Source organism: Pleurodeles waltl, chromosome 5 (assembly GCF_031143425.1).
Source record: "Pleurodeles waltl isolate 20211129_DDA chromosome 5, aPleWal1.hap1.20221129, whole genome shotgun sequence".
NCBI classification, from domain to species: Eukaryota; Metazoa; Chordata; class Amphibia; order Caudata; family Salamandridae; genus Pleurodeles; species Pleurodeles waltl.
The window spans coordinates 349,932,966-349,951,077 of NC_090444.1; the positions used below are offsets into that span (position 1 = coordinate 349,932,966).

The following is an 18,112-nucleotide window of genomic DNA, read 5'->3' on the forward strand; positions in this document are numbered from 1 at the left end:
TGCAAAGAGCACATCTGTATTTTATGTAAATAGCTGAGTACATTAGTAAAGTCTATGGAGAGATGAAGGGCACTTTTGCTGGGTGGTAATGAGGGAATCCGAGGAGGAGGGAGTGGGAGCACCAATAATGATTGTTGGACTGGGCGCAGGAGGTGCTAAAGACTGTGACGAATGGTATGTGACAAGGTGTTTTTTGAGTGTCTTGAAAGTACGTGCTGATTGAGGGAAGAAGCGCAGGTAAGGTGGCCTCTACTGTTGCACGTATCTCACACACACCATCGATTTTGTGACCGTCTACGTAGGCTAGTGTTTTAGAGCAACAGTTTAGCCAATAGCAGAGATGGCATCTTGATGGATGACTGCTGCCTGCACTCGGGTTATAGAGGACCGCTCTGACATAGGATCAGAGACTGAGACATCAGATACTGAGACAGCATCTGAGGGATAGGACAATGGCGCAGACTCTGGGAGTGATTTTTCAGTCAGAGGAGTCCCATTCGAAAACTCCTCTTCCAGTACATTATGAGGGAGGTGATGAGGACAGTCCTGCTGTCCCTTCGCAAGCTGTTCGTGCAACTGGGTAATAGTGGGTTAGGCCAACCCAGAGAGCAGGTGAATGCGGCGGCAAGCAGAGAGAGAGTGCTCTCTTGGGAGCTCACCAATTTAGTTCAGCCCCAAATTCCACCACCCAAATCATATTGTGGAGACATCAAAATTGTCTATGGCAAAACAAACTGGTTTTGTAAGGCAGGCACCTGTGTTTTTGGTCCTGGATTCGGCGGCCATATAGAGAAACACACTAAACCCAAACATTTCTGGAAACTAGACATTCGGGGGAGTCCACAGAGGTGTGACTTGTGTGGATTCCCCAAAGTTTTCTTACCCAGAATACCCTGCAAAGCTGAAATGTTGAGAAAAAACTCTATTTTTCTCGCATTTCTGTCACACAAACTACAGGAATATGCTGGGATCCACAACATTCCTACCACCCAGTGACTCCTCACCTGTCCTGATAAAAACACTACCCCACTTGAGTGCCTACACCTAGTGCCTGTGTCAGGAATGGATCACCCCAGGGTCAACAGCTGCCTCACGTAAGGACCAACATTGACCGTTGTGTGATCTATTCCTGTCGCAGGCACCAGGCCTAACCACACAAGTGAGGTATCATATTTATCGGGAGACTTGGGGGAACGCTGGGTGGAAGGAAATTTGTGGCTCCCCTCAGATTCCAGAACTTTCTGTCACCGAAATGTGTGGAAAACGTGGTATTTTAGCCACATTTTGAGGTTTGCAAAGGATTCTGGGTAACAGAACCTCGTCCGAGCCCCACAAGTCACCTCATCTTGGATTCCCCTGGGTTTCTAGTTTACAAAAATGTGCTGGTTTGCTAGGTTTCCCCAGGTGCCGGCTGAGCTAGAGGCCAAAATCCACAGGTAGGCACTGTTTTCTATGAAAAAATGTGATGTGTCCACGTTCTGTTTTGGGGCATTTCCTGTCGCGGGCGCTAGGCCTACCCACACAAGTGAGGTATCATTTTTATCGGGAGACTTAGGGGAACGCCGGGTGGAAGGAAATTTGTGGCTCCTCTCAGATTCCAGAACTTTCTGTCACCGAAATGTGAGGAAAACTTGTTTTTTTGGCCACTTTTTGAGGTTTGCAAAGGATTCTGGGTAACAGAACCTGGTCCGAGCCCCGCAAGTCACCCCTCCTTGGATTCCCCTAGGTCTCTAGTTTTCAGAAATGCACAGGTTTGGTAGGTTTCCCTATGTGCCGGCTGAGCTAGAGGCCAAAATCTACAGGTAGGCACTTCTCAAAAAACACCTCTGTTTTCTTCCAAAAATTTGGATGTGTCCACGTTGCGCTTTGGGGCGTTTCCTGTCGCGGGCGCTAGGCCTACCCACACAAGTGAGGTATCATTTTTATCGGGAGACTTGGGGGAACGCCGGGTGGAAGAAAATTTGTGGCTCCTCTCAGATTACAGAACTTTCTGTCACCGAAATGTGAGGAAAACTTGTTTTTTTAGCCACTTTTTGAGGTTTGCAAAGGATTGTGGGTAACAGAACCTGGTCCGAGCCCTGCGAGTCACCCCTCCTTGTATTGCCCTAGGTCTCTAGTTTTCAGAAATGCACAGGTTTGGTAGGTTTCCCTAGGTGCCGGCTGAGCTAGAGGCCAAAATCTACAGGTAGGCACTTCTCAAAAAACACCTCTGTTTTCTTCCAAAACTTTTGATGTGTCCACGTTGCGCTTTGGGGCGTTTCCTGTCGCGGGCGCTAGGCCTACCCACACAAGTGAGGTATAATTTTTATCGGGAGACTTGGGGGAACGCCGGGTGGAAGGAAATTTGTGGCTCCTCTCAGATTCCAGAACTTTCTGTCACCGAAATCTGAGGAAAACTTGTTTTTTTAGCCACTTTTTGAGGTTTGCAAAGGATTCTGGGTAACAGAACCTGGTCCGAGCCCCGCGAGTCACCCCTCCTTGGATTGCCCTAGGTCTCTAGTTTTCAGAAATGCACAGGTTTGGTAGGTTTCCCTAGGTGCCGGCTGAGCTAGAGGCCAAAATCTACAGGTAGGCACTTCTCAAAAAACACCTCTGTTTTCTTCCAAAAATGTTGATGTGTCCACGTTGCGCTTTGGGGCGTTTCCTGTCGCGGGCGCTAGGCCTACCCACACAAGTGAGGTATCATTTTTATCGGGAGACTTGGGGGAACGCCGGGTGGAAGGAAATTTGTGGCTCCTCTCAGATTCCAGAACTTTCTGTCACCGAAATGTGAGGAAAACTTGTTTTTTTAGCCACTTTTTGAGGTTTGCAAAGGATTCTGGGTAACAGAACCTGGTCCGAGCCCCGCGAGTCACCCCTCCTTGGATTGCCCTAGGTCTCTAGTTTTCAGAAATGCACAGGTTTGGTAGGTTTCCCTAGGTGCCGGCTGAGCTAGAGGCCAAAATCTACAGGTAGGCACTTCTCAAAAAACACCTCTGTTTTCTTCCAAAAATTTTGATGTGTCCACGTTGCGCTTTGGGGCGTTTCCTGTCGCGGGCGGTAGGCCTACCCACACAAGTGAGGTATCATTTTTATCGGGAGACTTGGGGGAACGCCGGGTGGAAGGAAATTTGTGGCTCCTCTCAGATTCCAGAACTTTCTGTCACCGAAATGGGAGGAAAACTTGTTTTTTTAGCCACTTTTTGAGGTTTGCAAAGGATTCTGGGTAACAGAACCTGGTCCGAGCCCCGCGAGTCACCCCTCCTTGGATTGCCCTAGGTCTCTAGTTTTCAGAAATGCACAGGTTTGGTAGGTTTCCCTAGGTGCCGGCTGAGCTAGAGGCCAAAATCTACAGGTAGGCACTTCTCAAAAAACACCTCTGTTTTCTTCCAAAAATTTTGATGTGTCCACGTTGCGCTTTGGGGCGTTTCCTGTCGCGGGCGCTAGGCCTACCCACACAAGTGAGGTATCATTTTTATCGAGAGACTTGGGGGAACGCCAGGTGGAAAGAAATGTGTGGCTCCTCTCAGATTCCAGAACTTTCTGTCACCGAAATGTGAGGAAAACTTGTTTTTTTAGCCACTTTTTGAGGTTTGCAAAGGATTCTGGGTAACAGAACCTGGTCCGAGCCCCGCAAGTCACCCCTCCTTGGATTCCCCTAGGTCTCTAGTTTTCAGAAATGCACAGGTTTGGTAGGTTTCCCTATGTGCCGGCTGAGCTAGAGGCCAAAATCTACAGGTAGGCACTTTGGAAAAAACAGCTGTGTTTTCTATAAAAAAAATAGGATGTGTCCATGTTGTGTTTTGGGGCATTTCCTGTCGCGGGCACTAGGCCTACCCACACAAGTGAGGTATCATTTTTATCGGGAGACTTGGGGGAACACAGAATAGCAAAACAAGTGTTATTGCCCCTTATCTTTCTCTACATTTTTTCCTTCCAAATATAAGAGAGTGTGTAAAAAAGACGTCTATTTGAGAAATGCCCTGCAATTCACATGCTAGTATGGGCACCTTGGAATTCAGCGATGTGCAAATAACCACTGCTCCTCAAAACCTTATCTTGATCCCATTTTGGAAATGCAAAGGTTTTCTTGATACCTCTTTTTCACTCTTCATATTTCAGCAAATGAATTGCTGTATACCCAGTATAGAATGAAAACCAACTGCAGGGTGCAGCTTATTTATTGGCTCTGGGTACCTAGGGTTCTTGATGAACCTACAAGCCCTTTATATCCCCGCAACCAGAAGAGTCCAGCAGACAAAACGGTATATTGCTTTCAGAAATCTGACATCGCAGGAAAAAGTTACAGAGTAAAACATAAAGAAAAATGGCTGTTGTTTTCAGCTCAATTTCAATATTTTTTTATTTCAGCTGTTATTTTCTGTAGGAAAACCTTGTAGGATCTACACAAATGACCCCTTGCTGAATTCAGAATTTTGTCTAGTTTTCAGAAATGTTTAGCATTCCGGGATCCAGCATTGGTTTCACACCCATTCCTGTCACTAACTGGAAGGAGGCTGAAAGCACCAAATATAGTAGAAATGGGGTATGTCCCAGTAAAATGCCAAATTTGTGTTGAAAAATTCGGTTTTCTGATTCAAGTCTGCCCGTTCCTGAAAGGTGGGAAGATAGTGATTTCAGCACCAGAAACCCTTGGTTGATGGCATTTTCAGGGAAAAAACCACAAGCCTTCTTCGGCAGCCCTTTTTTCCCATTTTTTTGGAAAAAACAAAATTTTCACTGTATTTTGGCTATTTTCTTGGTCTCCTCCAGGGGAAACCACCAACTCTGGGTACCATTAGAATCCCTAGGATGTTGGAAAAAAAGGACGCAAATTTGGCGTGGTTAGCTTATGTGGACAAAAAGTTATGAAGCCCTAAGCGCGAACTACCCCAAATAGCCAAAAAAGGGCTCAGCACTGGGGGGGGAAAGGCCCAGCAGCTAAGGGGCTAAGCTGACAAAAATAACCAGCAGCAAAACTAACAAGTTTTGTCATTTATATCCAAACTTTGGAGTGCGTACCAAAAGGGAAGGGACTACAAATACTCTTCAAAAGCCCGAGCCCACCCCCACTTCTAATAATCATACTGTGGATACTTTTACACATTTGTTATGTCTGTCAAACCAGAATAGTATGATTGGCATCATGTGTTTGAATGCATGTTTTAAAACATTAACAGAAGTTATCTGCAATGTCAAAAACAGTTGAGATAGATTTAAAAAAAGCCAATGAAAGTGAATATTTGTGAAACATCAGGGGGGGGACACAATTATTATTCCCCCACTGGGGGAGGGAGTGATCTTACATTAAAAAAATTGAAGACTGGTGGTGTAGAGTGTAGTGGCTTGGTGCTGGTAGAGTTGGTATTGTGTGGATTGGTATGGAGAGGTGTACCATTGTGTGGCGTGGTTTTGCAGGGAGTGACATTGTGTAGCTTAGAGTGTACTGGCATAGAATGGAGTGATATTTTGTGGTGGAATAGTGTTGCATTCAGTACAGTGGAGTGGCACTGTATGGCTTGGAGTTGCATTTAGTGGAGAACAGCCATCCTGAAACACGCAGATCATAAATAAGGAAGGAATTATGACAAAATCGAAAATATTGATATTGCAGCCATAGAAATAAAGGATTACGCCATGTACGATGAAGCATTTCCAATGCAATTGGTCTCAAATGTGCTCGAGTTAGAGTTATTAGCATTGTAAACTCCTAACCGTACTTTTCTTGCAATAAAGTCGGAAATGAAAAGTAATACAAGGTCGATGTCCAAGGCGGTAACCAAACCGCCACAAGGAGGGACAATCGTAAAGCATTTACCATTGATAACAAAGAACTATGACCGAGCAATAGTGATGGGCATGGCTAAAAGCCCAAATAGATGACAACACTTCAGAAAAGCAGCAATTCCACACTGCTATGCTCGACCACAAAAGGACTTGAATACAACACTATTAAGTCAATGCAGTAGCAGCAGGAGAATAAAAATTTGCAGACTAAAAGGTGAAGTGTGAGAAAGAAACACAAACACAAGCCAAGACACAACCAACAACAAGCATCAAGTGACGTAAACAGACTGTCATATGGCAGGAGCATAGTGCAGGTTAGAGTGGATAAGAGAGGGGAATATAGTAGAATGGAATATATTGAAGTGTAGAATCCTTTGCAAACCTCAAAATTTGTCTGAAAAACATATTTTTATCACATTTCAGTGATGCAAAGTTCTGAAATCTGAGGGAAGCCACAAACTTCCTTCCACCCAACATTCCCCGAAGTCAATGGTACCTCGCTTGTGTCGGTAGGCAAGTGCTTGCAAAGGGGAAGGCCACAAAAGGTGATGTAGCGATAAGGATAACTGAGGTGAGTGTACTAATTAAGCCTGGGATCTGGAAGCCTTTACGAACACCTACAAAACCCAGTCAGTTCTAAAGAATAGACACCCAGGGGAGTGCACAGAGGTGTGGCTTGCATGATTTCTACAAAGTATTTCAACACAGAATACCATGCAAAGGTATAACATTGAATAAAAGCACTTATTCCTTGCAATTACTGTGAATAAAACTACAGAAATATGCATGGATCCATACATCTTACCTTCTAGCGTTCCCCAAGTTGCACCGATAAAAACGCTATCCCACATGTGTGCCTGGGCTTAGTGCCCTTGACAGGAATGGATCACACAAGGGTCAATGGTAGTCCTTGCATTGGGGCTGCTGTTGAACCTGGAGTGAGCCATTGGTAATGCAGAGACTAGACACAGGCAAACAAGAGGGGCTGTATTTTTATCAGGACAAGATGAAAAAGAAAGGGCGGTAGGGTTTTTGTGGATCCCTGCACATTCTTGTAGTTTACATAAAGGAGAACAAAGGAAAAATAGTGTTTCTAATGAACGTTCCACCTTTGCGGGGTATTGTGGGTAAGCTAAGTTTGTGGGATCCACAGACGCCACATCTCCGTGAACTGCCCGGGTGTCTATTTTTCGGGAATTTCTGGGTTTGGTAGCTTCCCCTATTTGGCGACAGAGATCAGGACCAAAGACACAGGTGAACATCTTACAAAACCAGCTGGTTTTGTGATAGGTAATTTTGATCTCTCAACATTACATTTTGGGCCCTCCCCGGTCATGGTCACTTGCACACCCAAACAGGTGAGGAAACGTTCTTCTCTGGAGCCTTAGAGGAACGCTAGGTGGTAGGATAATTGTGGCTGCATGCAGATTCCTGGACTTTCCCACACAGAAATCCAACAAATTACTGCACTCACAACAATTTACTGCCACCAGACAAGGACCCATCGCATTCATACACCACAGAACAGAATAAGTTTCACCAGGAGCTTCATTCACTCCCCTCACGTCTTAGGCTTCATTTGTCGACAGGTTTTCCACTCATTAGCGTTGTAGTGGGTGCCAAGGCACCACATGCAGAGTGGGGGTCCGTGACATCTGCCGAGCACATGACACACAGGACTTAAAGCCAGTAGGCATATACACTGTTCCAATGTCATGAAAAAATACTGTGAAAAAAATGAAGGCCAAAAATGTCCAGATGAACTCCTTCTCCAGGTCCACGTAGCTGTGCAGAAAAGATGATTTCAGCGCATCAGGGGAGGGACTATATTGACTGAGTCAACATCATATCTACGGAGTTGCACGATGTCCTCTAAACGCACAGAGTTACTGCTGAAGAAAACTTTCCGGATCCAGTCTTGGGGTTATTTGCCTCTATTACATACAATTTATTTTTCCTAATCATTAAATTTTATTATATCATTATGAATCATTATATGCATCATATTAATATGTTACATATGAATGTCATATATTATATGTGATTATAAATCTTATTATATATCATATAGTTATTATTAACAAATACAAATAATACTTTACACTCAGGGATTCATGATAATCAACAATTTCCTTTCACTGTGGAAAATCGCATATAACCTGTGTTTTTAAGAGAATTATTATATTATTCAATAATATAATTTTCCCTTCCACTGTGGAAAGGAAACAGTTACTCAAACGAACACAGGAATGATTAATCTAATATTACCGTACATACAAATGCATGTTATCATACTGCTTGAAAGACTATTGATGTAACTCTCCTTGCATTGCGTAACATCGTGTTCGGGGAGGCGGGGACACTGATAGATGGGGGAGACCCACACATGCAGGCAGTAGCTGTATGACTCTGTCGCCCTCTGACGTCAAGAGGGACTCGCAGGGATAGGGAGACTAGGGAAATAAATACTCTAACTTTCACTAAAAGGTGTGGTTGTTCATGACTAGAAGGTCATGGTGCGTGACAATTACTGACTCCAGCGATTATTGATTGGTAATGATTATTGATTATTGTGTATTGATTATGTACTGGAGCTATGGTAAGAACATCTTAATTGCGAGTCAAAAGGTTCATTGCCCTACTTGCGTCCCCTTTTAAGGTTACTTATTAAGGTCAGACATGCTAACACTATGAGATGGTCAAATTTAGATGGTATGGCCTTTGCCGAAGTTTGTTAACAATAATGTAAAGCGCCCTGTCTCATTAAAGTTGCCTTTTTCACACACGGTATCAGTAGTTATTAGAATGCACCGTCTTTCCCGAAGACAGTCCTTATGGGAAGGAGATGGCAATTGAAGAATCTGGGAGGCTTTGACATAAGAGTAAACATTTAGACCAAAGGAACGGGAGACAACTGCCAGTGGCTTCACGTCGAGATTGAACAGGTAAGGTTTATATCACAAACATATGTCGATCTCTCTTTTAACCTCCCAAAGTTTTGACGAAGTTTCTCTGACATTAAAATGAATTCCAAAAAGTTTCCATTGATGGTCCTTTGGCTAAACTAATTATTTGATGCGTCACAGAACGGAAATGGTCATATTTAAACTAAAAATGAGATTTAAGACGTTAAACACTCCAAATACATGAAGCTTACTACATAACTACGAGTCGCTTTGGATGAACGAAACTTAATTATTTTACTACTCGGTGTGTACAGTGCACTGAACATTTTTTTGAATCAGAAACCGTTAATAACACATTAAAAACTTAAAGCGTTATTGCACAGAGCCCTTCAACTACCATGGGTTACGGAACACGTATTTCTTTCAGAGGCTCCTCTGACTGATGAGTTCTTTTCAGCAGCTCATAGCAGCCCTGCAGACTTTTTTTCTGTGGTGTCGACTGCAACACTGGCACTGGCACTGCCTCTCCTCTGACTGGGAGCATCCACACTCCACTTCCTGCACTCCGGTACTTTGTCCTCAGCTGGGCTCCGTCCTCCTGCCGCTGACAGGCGGGCACATGGCGGTTCGGGTGCGCCGTACCCTGGAAGGAGGCGGAGACCCGAAACTAATGAGCGGTGTAGTAGGCAAAGGGGTACGGCCCTCAGCGGACTATCGTGTGTAGAATGTATGTGAAATTCACTGGGATTACGGAAATAGGAGGAGTGATATATTCAAGAGGCGTGGATTGCATAGAAAAAAAAAACTGAGCCACTGCAGTGCGAAGCAAAAATTAAGGGGCGGGTCTTGGGCCTTTCCCTAACCGGTTGTAATCGGCGTGCCCTGCAGTTCAGTGGAAGCAACTCCTCCTGGGCACCGGGGGAGGAGCCGAGAGGAAGTGTCGGGACTCGGGGCTTCCTGGCGGCTACAGGAGGAGTCTGTTGAGGCAGCAGCAGGTAAACAGCAACTGGCGGCGGTCACCCGGGATGAGCAGCCATGGCATCGGTGAAGGTGGCAGTGCGGGTGCGGCCCATGAACCGCAGGTAAGAGTCACCACCGCTGGCTGCCAATAGAAACACCCCAGCAACAACGTCTGGGGTGGTCTGACCTATGTGTACCAGTAATTGGACCTTGCTGAACCTACCTCTGCAACCTGCATAGTGAGCATCTACCACATCACCAGCGACAGACAACTCTGTCATCCCACACACCTGTGTAAGGTCCCCTGTAAGAATGGTAGTCGAATAGCAAGGGTGCTCGGATCCACACGCGAATGATAGCCAAAGAGCATTAGTGCTAGGAGCCTTAAAGCTGTGACTACTACATAACTCTTGTGCTACGACCCTTACTACAGCGACAGGCAATCATACACGTGTCTGGAGGACTCCTACACCTGCACAAAGAATAAACATGTAACAGCTACAAACATATCTGCCTAAACGCTTACTTCATAGTTTCGTACTGAAAACATTGGTGACAGGGCCCTTTTACGAGTGCTACCTAAACATTTGCGCAAACCGAAGCACCATTTTAGTATCTGCACCACCCTCAAATCTCCAACATAGATTCATTCATACTTATGTGCTAGCTTTAGCCGTACACCAGCATGACTTCAAAACCTGGTTATACTTGGTCACTGAGATCACCACAGACTCCACCCACTCATACACTTGTGCCAGGAATCTCACTCACGTGGTTGTGTTTTTGCCTATTTGGTTGGGTTAACTGTTTTCCAAATACATTCTTCACATTGGTTTATGACATATTATATAGAGGGATGCATTTGTTTGACTTTTAATACATGGAAAATTTGGTGGACCACCAACATTTTTGCGCAGTACTGGATGGTTTTCCCTAATCCCCCTGTTACGGGGAGAGGTCATGTTCTAAATGCATATTACCTCCTGATCTTCCTTCCTCGTTCTACTCCATACAAATGGAGTAGATGTGCCCATTCACTCCTCACGTCACCTCTAGAAAGCTACTTGTTCTCTTTCTATGAAAGGGAAGAAGAACAAGGTGCACATGGTCCTTCCCCTTCCCTCCCCCAGAACTACCTGTTCTTTTTTTGTGTGTCCTCAATGCCTTCCATCAGGCTGTGTAGGGCTGCCTGGATGCCATTAGGCGTTCCTCTTCCTTTTGTCAGTAAGGGTGGCTGCATGGGTGCTGCTTTCTGTATTGTTGTGTTCGCGGTTGCTGTGGCGTTGCAGGTAGCTCTTTATTGCAATCAGTTGCTTTGCTGGTCGCTGTATGTCTAGCATGCTGTAGCGCTCCCCAGTTGCTTTGGCCTGGGTGCTTTCTTGTTGTCTGCATGGGAGCCTCCCCTCTGTTGAGCTGCGGGGTGCCTTGCTTTCCCTGACCTTTAGGAGGTGGGGGGGAGGCGTTTGCACAGCGTCTCCTGGGGTGCCATTGCCCTGTCCTCTGGTATGCGAGGGCATGGGCTTCTTTCCGACACAGCAGTGGGTGCACCGGTCAGGCCATGATGGATACGTAGCTCTCGTCCGGCAGGTGCCCTGTTTTGGTTGCAAGTTGTTGCACAGAGGACTGTGCATATCTGTGTGGGCTCCTGGACATGGCAGCGGGCCGCACTTTATCCTGGGACCTGTTGGTTGCTTGCCTGGGTATGGCCCTTACGCTTTCTTTTATGGCAGCTTGCAGTTACTTTAGGCTGGCTGGGTTCATTCAGTTGTGGTTTAGCCCTGTGATGCTAGCTCTTGGGCCTGCCTTACCTTGTGGCTTGGTCCTGGAGAGGTGGCTGGTTACAGCCTTCCTGCCCATTGCCCTTTTTTTCCGCCCACTTGATATCTTTTTTGACTGTCCGGGGGTCCTTATTTTTTTCCCGGGCATTTTTGGTGGCCATCCGGGGGTCCTTGGTTGCCTTTTGTTCCAGTTCATTCTGTGTTTTTTTTCTTCTGTTCCAAATACTCATGACATGGAGAAACAGGCTAGGAAGAGTCACCATCTTTCTCCTGACTTGCCCCATAAAGGGGTGCGTGATGGTGGTGTTTGCCGTCTCCAGCTCCCAGTTTCTGGCGCCCAGGACATGGTTCGTCAGCTCTTGGATGCTTATAATTTGCAGCAGGGGAAGTCCTTCCGTGTTTCTCCTGCATATTCTTCTAGTTCTGCCTGATCTGTTTCTTCTCCGTCTTCAGTGTCCTCCTGGTTGTCTCCTGATTATGATGAGGATGATCTGTGGGTTCCAGGCTGGTGTCTCTGCTAAAGGGAAACATATTCTGAAGGAGGATTTGGAACCGATTGTCTCTTAATTGTCGTACAGTCTCCAGCTCCCCGTGGATTTGACCAATCTTGCTCTAGTGGGGAGTGGTTCCATCAGTTCCAGTGTCCTTCCATTCCCAAGTTTCCTGTTGTCCCTGCTGTTCAGTCCTTGCTGAAGTGTGAATGGAGGGATCCTGATAGTCTCTGTTCCTTGCTTTATGGGCCACCTTTATCCTTTGTCTCAAGGGGAGACTTCCGTTCTTCAAGTTCTCACTCTGGATCCTTTGATTTCTAACCTTATGGGGGACCTTCCTTACTTTTGGAAAAGGTTAATTTGACTGATCCCATTGATAAGGTCGAGGCTGCTCTCAAAAGATCTCACGCTGGACTCAGTCTCTCCTTACGTTCTGAAATTTATGGGGTCTATACTTCCCAGCCCCTGGTCAATGATTTTCAGTCACTCTCCTCTGCTATTCATGGTGAAGACTTCTCTGATTTGCTGTCCAGTATGGAGGTTCAAGTAACATTTCTCTCCGATATATTTCCTTTGACTCTCCTTCGGGCTTCCGCAGTGGCCACTGCTGGTTAGAAGTATTTCTGTTCTGTTTCTGCTAGATGTCATCTTCATCTCAGAGGCTGGAGGGTTGATTAGTTTCAGAAGAATTGTTTGTTGCGCATGCCCTTTAGGGGTTCTAAGCTCTTTGTGGATGAACTGGAGGAGGTCCTCAGGAAGTCCTTCAAAAGTCACAAACATGTTCAACCTTTCCGTCAGAAGCCTAAAGTCTGGGATGGTGGTAGGAGATGGGTGGATCACTTTCAGAAACAACACCCCAATTCCCAGCCTATCTGCTCACGGTTCCAGTGTAAGTGTTCTCCTTCAGGGGTTGCCTCCCGTCAGTGTGGTGGTAAGGAGGGGTCCAAAACATCCTTTCTGACTAGGCCACTGTAAGGAAATGCCTCCTTGGCATGGTTGCCCCCTGACTTTTTGCCTTTGCTGATGCTATGTTTACAATTGAAAGTGTGCTGAGGCCTGCTAACCAGGCCCCAGCACCAGTGTTCTTTCCCTAACCTGTACTTTTGTATCCACAATTGGCAGACCCTGGCATCCAGATAAGTCCCTTGTAACTGGTACTTCTAGTACCAAGGGCCCTGATGCCAAGGAAGGTCTCTAAGGGCTGCAGCATGTCTTATGCCACCCTGGAGACCTCTCACTCAGCACAGACACACTGCTTGCCAGCTTGTGTGTGCTAGTGAGGACAAAACGAGTAAGTCGACATGGCACTCCCCTCAGGGTGCCATGCCAGCCTCTCACTGCCTATGCAGTATAGGTAAGACACCCCTCTAGCAGGCCTTACAGCCCTAAGGCAGGGTGCACTATACCATAGGTGAGGGTACCAGTGCATGAGCATGGTACCCCTACAGTGTCTAAACAAAACCTTAGACATTGTAAGTGCAGGGTAGCCATAAGAGTATATGGTCTGGGAGTCTGTCAAACACGAACTCCACAGCACCATAATGGCTACACTGAAAACTGGGAAGTTTGGTATCAAACTTCTCAGCACAATAAATGCACACTGATGCCAGTGTACATTTTATTGCAAAATACACCCCAGAGGGCACCTTAGAGGTGCCCCCTGAAACTTAACCGACTGTCTGTGTAGGCTGACTAGTTCCAGCAGGCTGCCACACTAGAGACATGTTGCTGGCCCCATGGGGAGAGTGCCTTTGTCACTCTGAGGCCAGTAACAAAGCCTGCACTGGGTGGAGATGCTAACACCTCCCCCAGGCAGGAGCTGTAACACCTGGCGGTGAGCCTCAAAGGCTCACCCCTTTGTCACAGCCCAGCAGGGCACTCCAGCTTAGTGGAGTTGCCCGCCCCCTCCGGCCACGGCCCCCACTTTTGGCGGCAAGGCTGGAGGGAACAAAGAAAGCAACAAGGAGGAGTCACTGGCCAGTCAGGACAGCCCCTAAGGTGTCCTGAGCTGAGGTGACTCTAACTTTTAGAAATCCTCCATCTTGCAGATGGAGGATTCCCCCAATAGGGTTAGGATTGTGTCCCCCTCCCCTTGGGAGGAGGCACAAAGAGGGTGTACCCACCCTCAGGGCTAGTAGCCATTGGCTACTAACCCCCCAGACCTAAACACGCCCTTAAATTTAGTATTTAAGGGCTACCCTGAACCCTAGAAAATCAGATTCCTGCAACAACAAGAAGAAGGACTGCCTAGCTGAAAACCCCTGCAGAGGAAGACCAGAAGACAACAACTGCCTTGGCTCCAGAAACTCACCGGCCTGTCTCCTGCCTTCCAAAGAACTCTGCTCCAGCGACGCCTTCCAAAGGGACCAGCGACCTCTGAATCCTCTGAGGACTGCCCTGCTTCGACGACGACAAGAAACTCCCGAGGACAGCGGACCTGCTCCAAAAAGACTGCAACTTTGTTTCAAGAAGCAGATTTAAAGAACCCTGCAACTCCCCGCAAGAAGCGTGAGACTTGCAACACTGCACCCGGCGACCCCGACTCGGCTGGTGGAGAACCAACACCTCAGGGAGGACCCCCGGACTACTCTACGACGGTGAGTACCAAAACCTGTCCCCCCTGAGCCGCCACAGCGCCGCCTGCAGAGGGAATCCCGAGGCTTCCCCTGACCGCGACTCTCTGAAACCTAAGTCCCGACGCCTGGAAAAGACCCTGCACCCGCAGCCCCCAGGACCTGAAGGACCGGACTTTCACTGCAGAAGTGACCCCCAGGAGTCCCTCTCCCTTGCCCAAGTGGAGGTTTCCCCGAGGAAGCCCCCCCTTGCCTGCCTGCAGCGCTGAAGAGATCCGTTGATCTCTCATAGACTAACATTGAAAACCCGACGCTTGTTTCTACACTGCACCCGGCCGCCCCCGCGCTGCTGAGGGTGAAATTTCTATGTGGGCTTGTCCCCCCCGGTGCCCTACAAAACCCCCCTGGTCTGCCCTCCGAAGACGCGGGTACTTACCTGCAAGCAGACCGGAACCGGGGCACCCCCTTCTCTCCATTCTAGCCTATGCGTTTTGGGCACCACTTTGAACTCTGCACCTGACCGGCCCTGAGCTGCTGGTGTGGTAACTTTGGGGTTGCTCTGAACCCCCAACGGTGGGCTACCTTGGACCAAGAACTGAACCCTGTAAGTGTCTTACTTACCTGGTAAAACTAACAAAAACTTACCTCCCCCAAGAACTGTGAAAATTGCACTAAGTGTCCACTTTTAAAGTAACTATTTGTCAATAACTTGAAAAGTATACATGCAATTGAAATGATTCAAAGTTCCTAATGTACTTACCTGCAATACCTTTCAAACAAGATATTACATGTCAAATTTGAACCTGTGGTTCTTAAAATAAACTAAGAAAATATATTTTTATATACAAAACCTATTGACTGGATTTGTCTCTGAGTGTGTGTACCTCATTTATTGTCTATGTGTATGTACAACAAATGCTTAACACTACTCCTTGGATAAGCCTACTGCTCGACCACACTACCACAAAATAGAGCATTAGTATTATCTCTTTTTACCACTATTCTACCTCTAAGGGGAACCCTTGGACTCTGTGCATGCTATTCCTTACTTTGAAATAGCACATACAGAGCCAACTTCCTACATTGGTGGATCAGCGGTGGGGTACAAGACTTTGCATTTGCTGGACTACTCAGCCAATACCTGATCACACGACAAATTCCAAAATTGTCATTAGAAATTGATTTTTGCAATTTGAAAAGTTTTCTAAATTCTTAAAAGACCTGCTAGGGCCTTGTGTTAGATCCTGTATAGCATTTCTTTTAGAGTTTAAAAGTTTGTAAAAGTTTGAATTAGATTCTAGAACCAGTTGTAGATTCTTAAAAAGTATTCCAACTTTTAGAAGCAAAATGTCTAGCACAGATGTGACTGTGGTGGAACTCGACACCACACCTTACCTCCATCTTAAGATGAGGGAGCTAAGGTCACTCTGTAAAATAAAGAAAATAACAATGAGCCCCAAACCTACCAAAATACAGCTCCAGGAGCTTTTGGCAGAGTTTGAAAAGGCCAACCCCTCTGAGGGTGGCAACTCAGAGGAAGAGGATAGTGACTTGGAGGAGAATTCCCCCCTACCAGTCCTATCTAGGGAGAACAGGGTCTCTCAAACCCTGACTCCAAAAATAATAGTCAGAGATGCTGGTTCCCTCACAGGAGAGACCAACACCTCTGAAATCACTGAGGATAACTCCAGTGAAGAGGACATCCAGTTAGCCAGGATGGCCAAAAGATTGGCTTTGGAAAGACAGATCCTAGCCATAGAGAGGGAAAGACAAGAGATGGGCCTAGGACCCATCAATGGTGGCAGCAACATAAATAGGGTCAGAGATTCTCCTGACATGTTGAAAATCCCTAAAGGGATTGTAACTAAATATGAAGATGGTGATGACATCACCAAATGGTTCACAGCTTTTGAGAGGGCTTGTGTAACCAGAAAAGTGAACAGATCTCACTGGGGTGCTCTCCTTTGGGAAATGTTCACAGGAAAGTGTAGGGATAGACTCCTCACACTCTCTGGAAAAGATGCAGAATCCTATGACCTCATGAAGGGTACCCTGATTGAGGGCTTTGGATTCTCCACTGAGGAGTATAGGATTAGATTCAGGGGGGCTCAAAAATCCTCGAGCCAGACCTGGGTTGACTTTGTAGACTACTCAGTAAAAACACTAGATGGTTGGATTCAAGGCAGTGGTGTAAGTAATTATGATGGGCTGTACAATTTATTTGTGAAAGAACACCTGTTAAGTAATTGTTTCAATGATAAACTGCATCAGCATCTGGTAGACCTAGGACCAATTTCTCCCCAAGAATTGGGAAAGAAGGCGGACCATTGGGTCAAGACAAGGGTGTCCAAAACTTCCACAGGGGATGACCAAAAGAAAGGGGTCACAAAACCTCCCCAGGGGAAAGGTGGTGAGACAGCCAAAAATAAAAATAGTCAAGAGTCTTCTAAAGGCCCCCAAAAACCTGCACAGGAGGGTGGGCCCAGAGCCTCTTCACAAAACAATCCTGGGTACAAGGGTAAAAACTTTGATCCCAAAAAGGCCTGGTGTCGAAACTGTAGTCAGTCTGGACACCAAACTGGAGACAAGGCCTGTCCCAAGAAAAGTTCCACTCCAAACTCCAATCCAGGTAACACTGGAATGGCTAGTCTCCAAGTGGGATCAACAGTGTGCCCAGAGCAAATCAGGGTCCACACTGAAGCTACTCTAGTCTCTGAGGGTGGGGTGGATTTAGCCACACTAGCTGCCTGGCCCCCTAACATGCAAAAATACAGGCAGCAGCTCTTTATTAATGGGACAAGTGTAGAGGGCCTGAGGGATACAGGTGCCAGTGTCACCATGGTGACAGAAAAACTGGTTTCCCCTGGCCAATACCTGACTGGAAAAACTTATACAGTCACCAATGCTGACAATCAAACTAAAGCACATCCCATGGCAATGGTAACTTTAGAATGGGGAGGGGTCAATGGCCTGAAACAGGTGGTGGTCTCCTCAAACATCCCAGTAGACTGTCTGCTTGGAAATGACCTGGAGTCCTCAGCATGGGCTGAGGTAGAGCTAAAAACCCATGCAGCCATGCTGGGTATCCCTGAACTGGTGTGTGTAAAAACAAGAGCACAATGCAAGGCACAGGGTGAAAAAGTAGAGCTGGAGTCTGGAAAAATGGCCCAGCCTACCAAGAGAAAAGGAAAGTCAGTTGGGAAACCAACTGCAACACAGTCAGAAAAAGGGAACCTCTCTTCTCAGGAAGAAGTTCTGCCCTCTGAGGGAACTGAGCCTTTGGAGCTTGAACCTTATCAGGTTGAGCTCTTAGGCCCAGGGGGACCCTCAAGGGAGGAGCTGTGTAAGGGACAAGAAACCTGTCCCTCTCTTGAAGGCCTTAGGCAGCAAGCTGCTGAAGAGTCCAAGGGCAAGAAAAATGGAACACATAGGGTCTATTGGGAAGATGGACTCCTGTACACTGAGGCCAGAGACCCCAAACCTGGTGCCACTAGGAGAGTGGTAGTGCCTCAGTCGTTCAGAGAGTTTATTCTGACCTTAGCCCATGATATTCCCCTTGCTGGGCATTTGGGACAAACCAAGACGTGGGAGAGGTTAGTCAACCACTTCTACTGGCCCAATATGTCCCAGAAGGTTAA

At 46.6% G+C, this 18,112-nt stretch overlaps 1 protein-coding gene across 2 annotated transcripts in view; it reads left to right on the forward strand.

The window, feature by feature from the left end:
• Nucleotides 1-9,193: 9,193 nt before the first annotated feature.
• KIF16B (kinesin family member 16B) overlaps nucleotides 9,194-18,112 on the forward strand; it is a 1,953,564-nt gene continuing 1,944,645 nt past the window's right edge. For both annotated transcript variants that reach the window (XM_069234094.1, XM_069234093.1), the window contains exon 1: nucleotides 9,194-9,754. In XM_069234094.1, coding sequence (XP_069090195.1) covers nucleotides 9,708-9,754 — 47 coding nt within the window. In that variant the 5' untranslated portion in view covers nucleotides 9,194-9,707. The remainder of the gene's footprint in view (nucleotides 9,755-18,112) is intronic.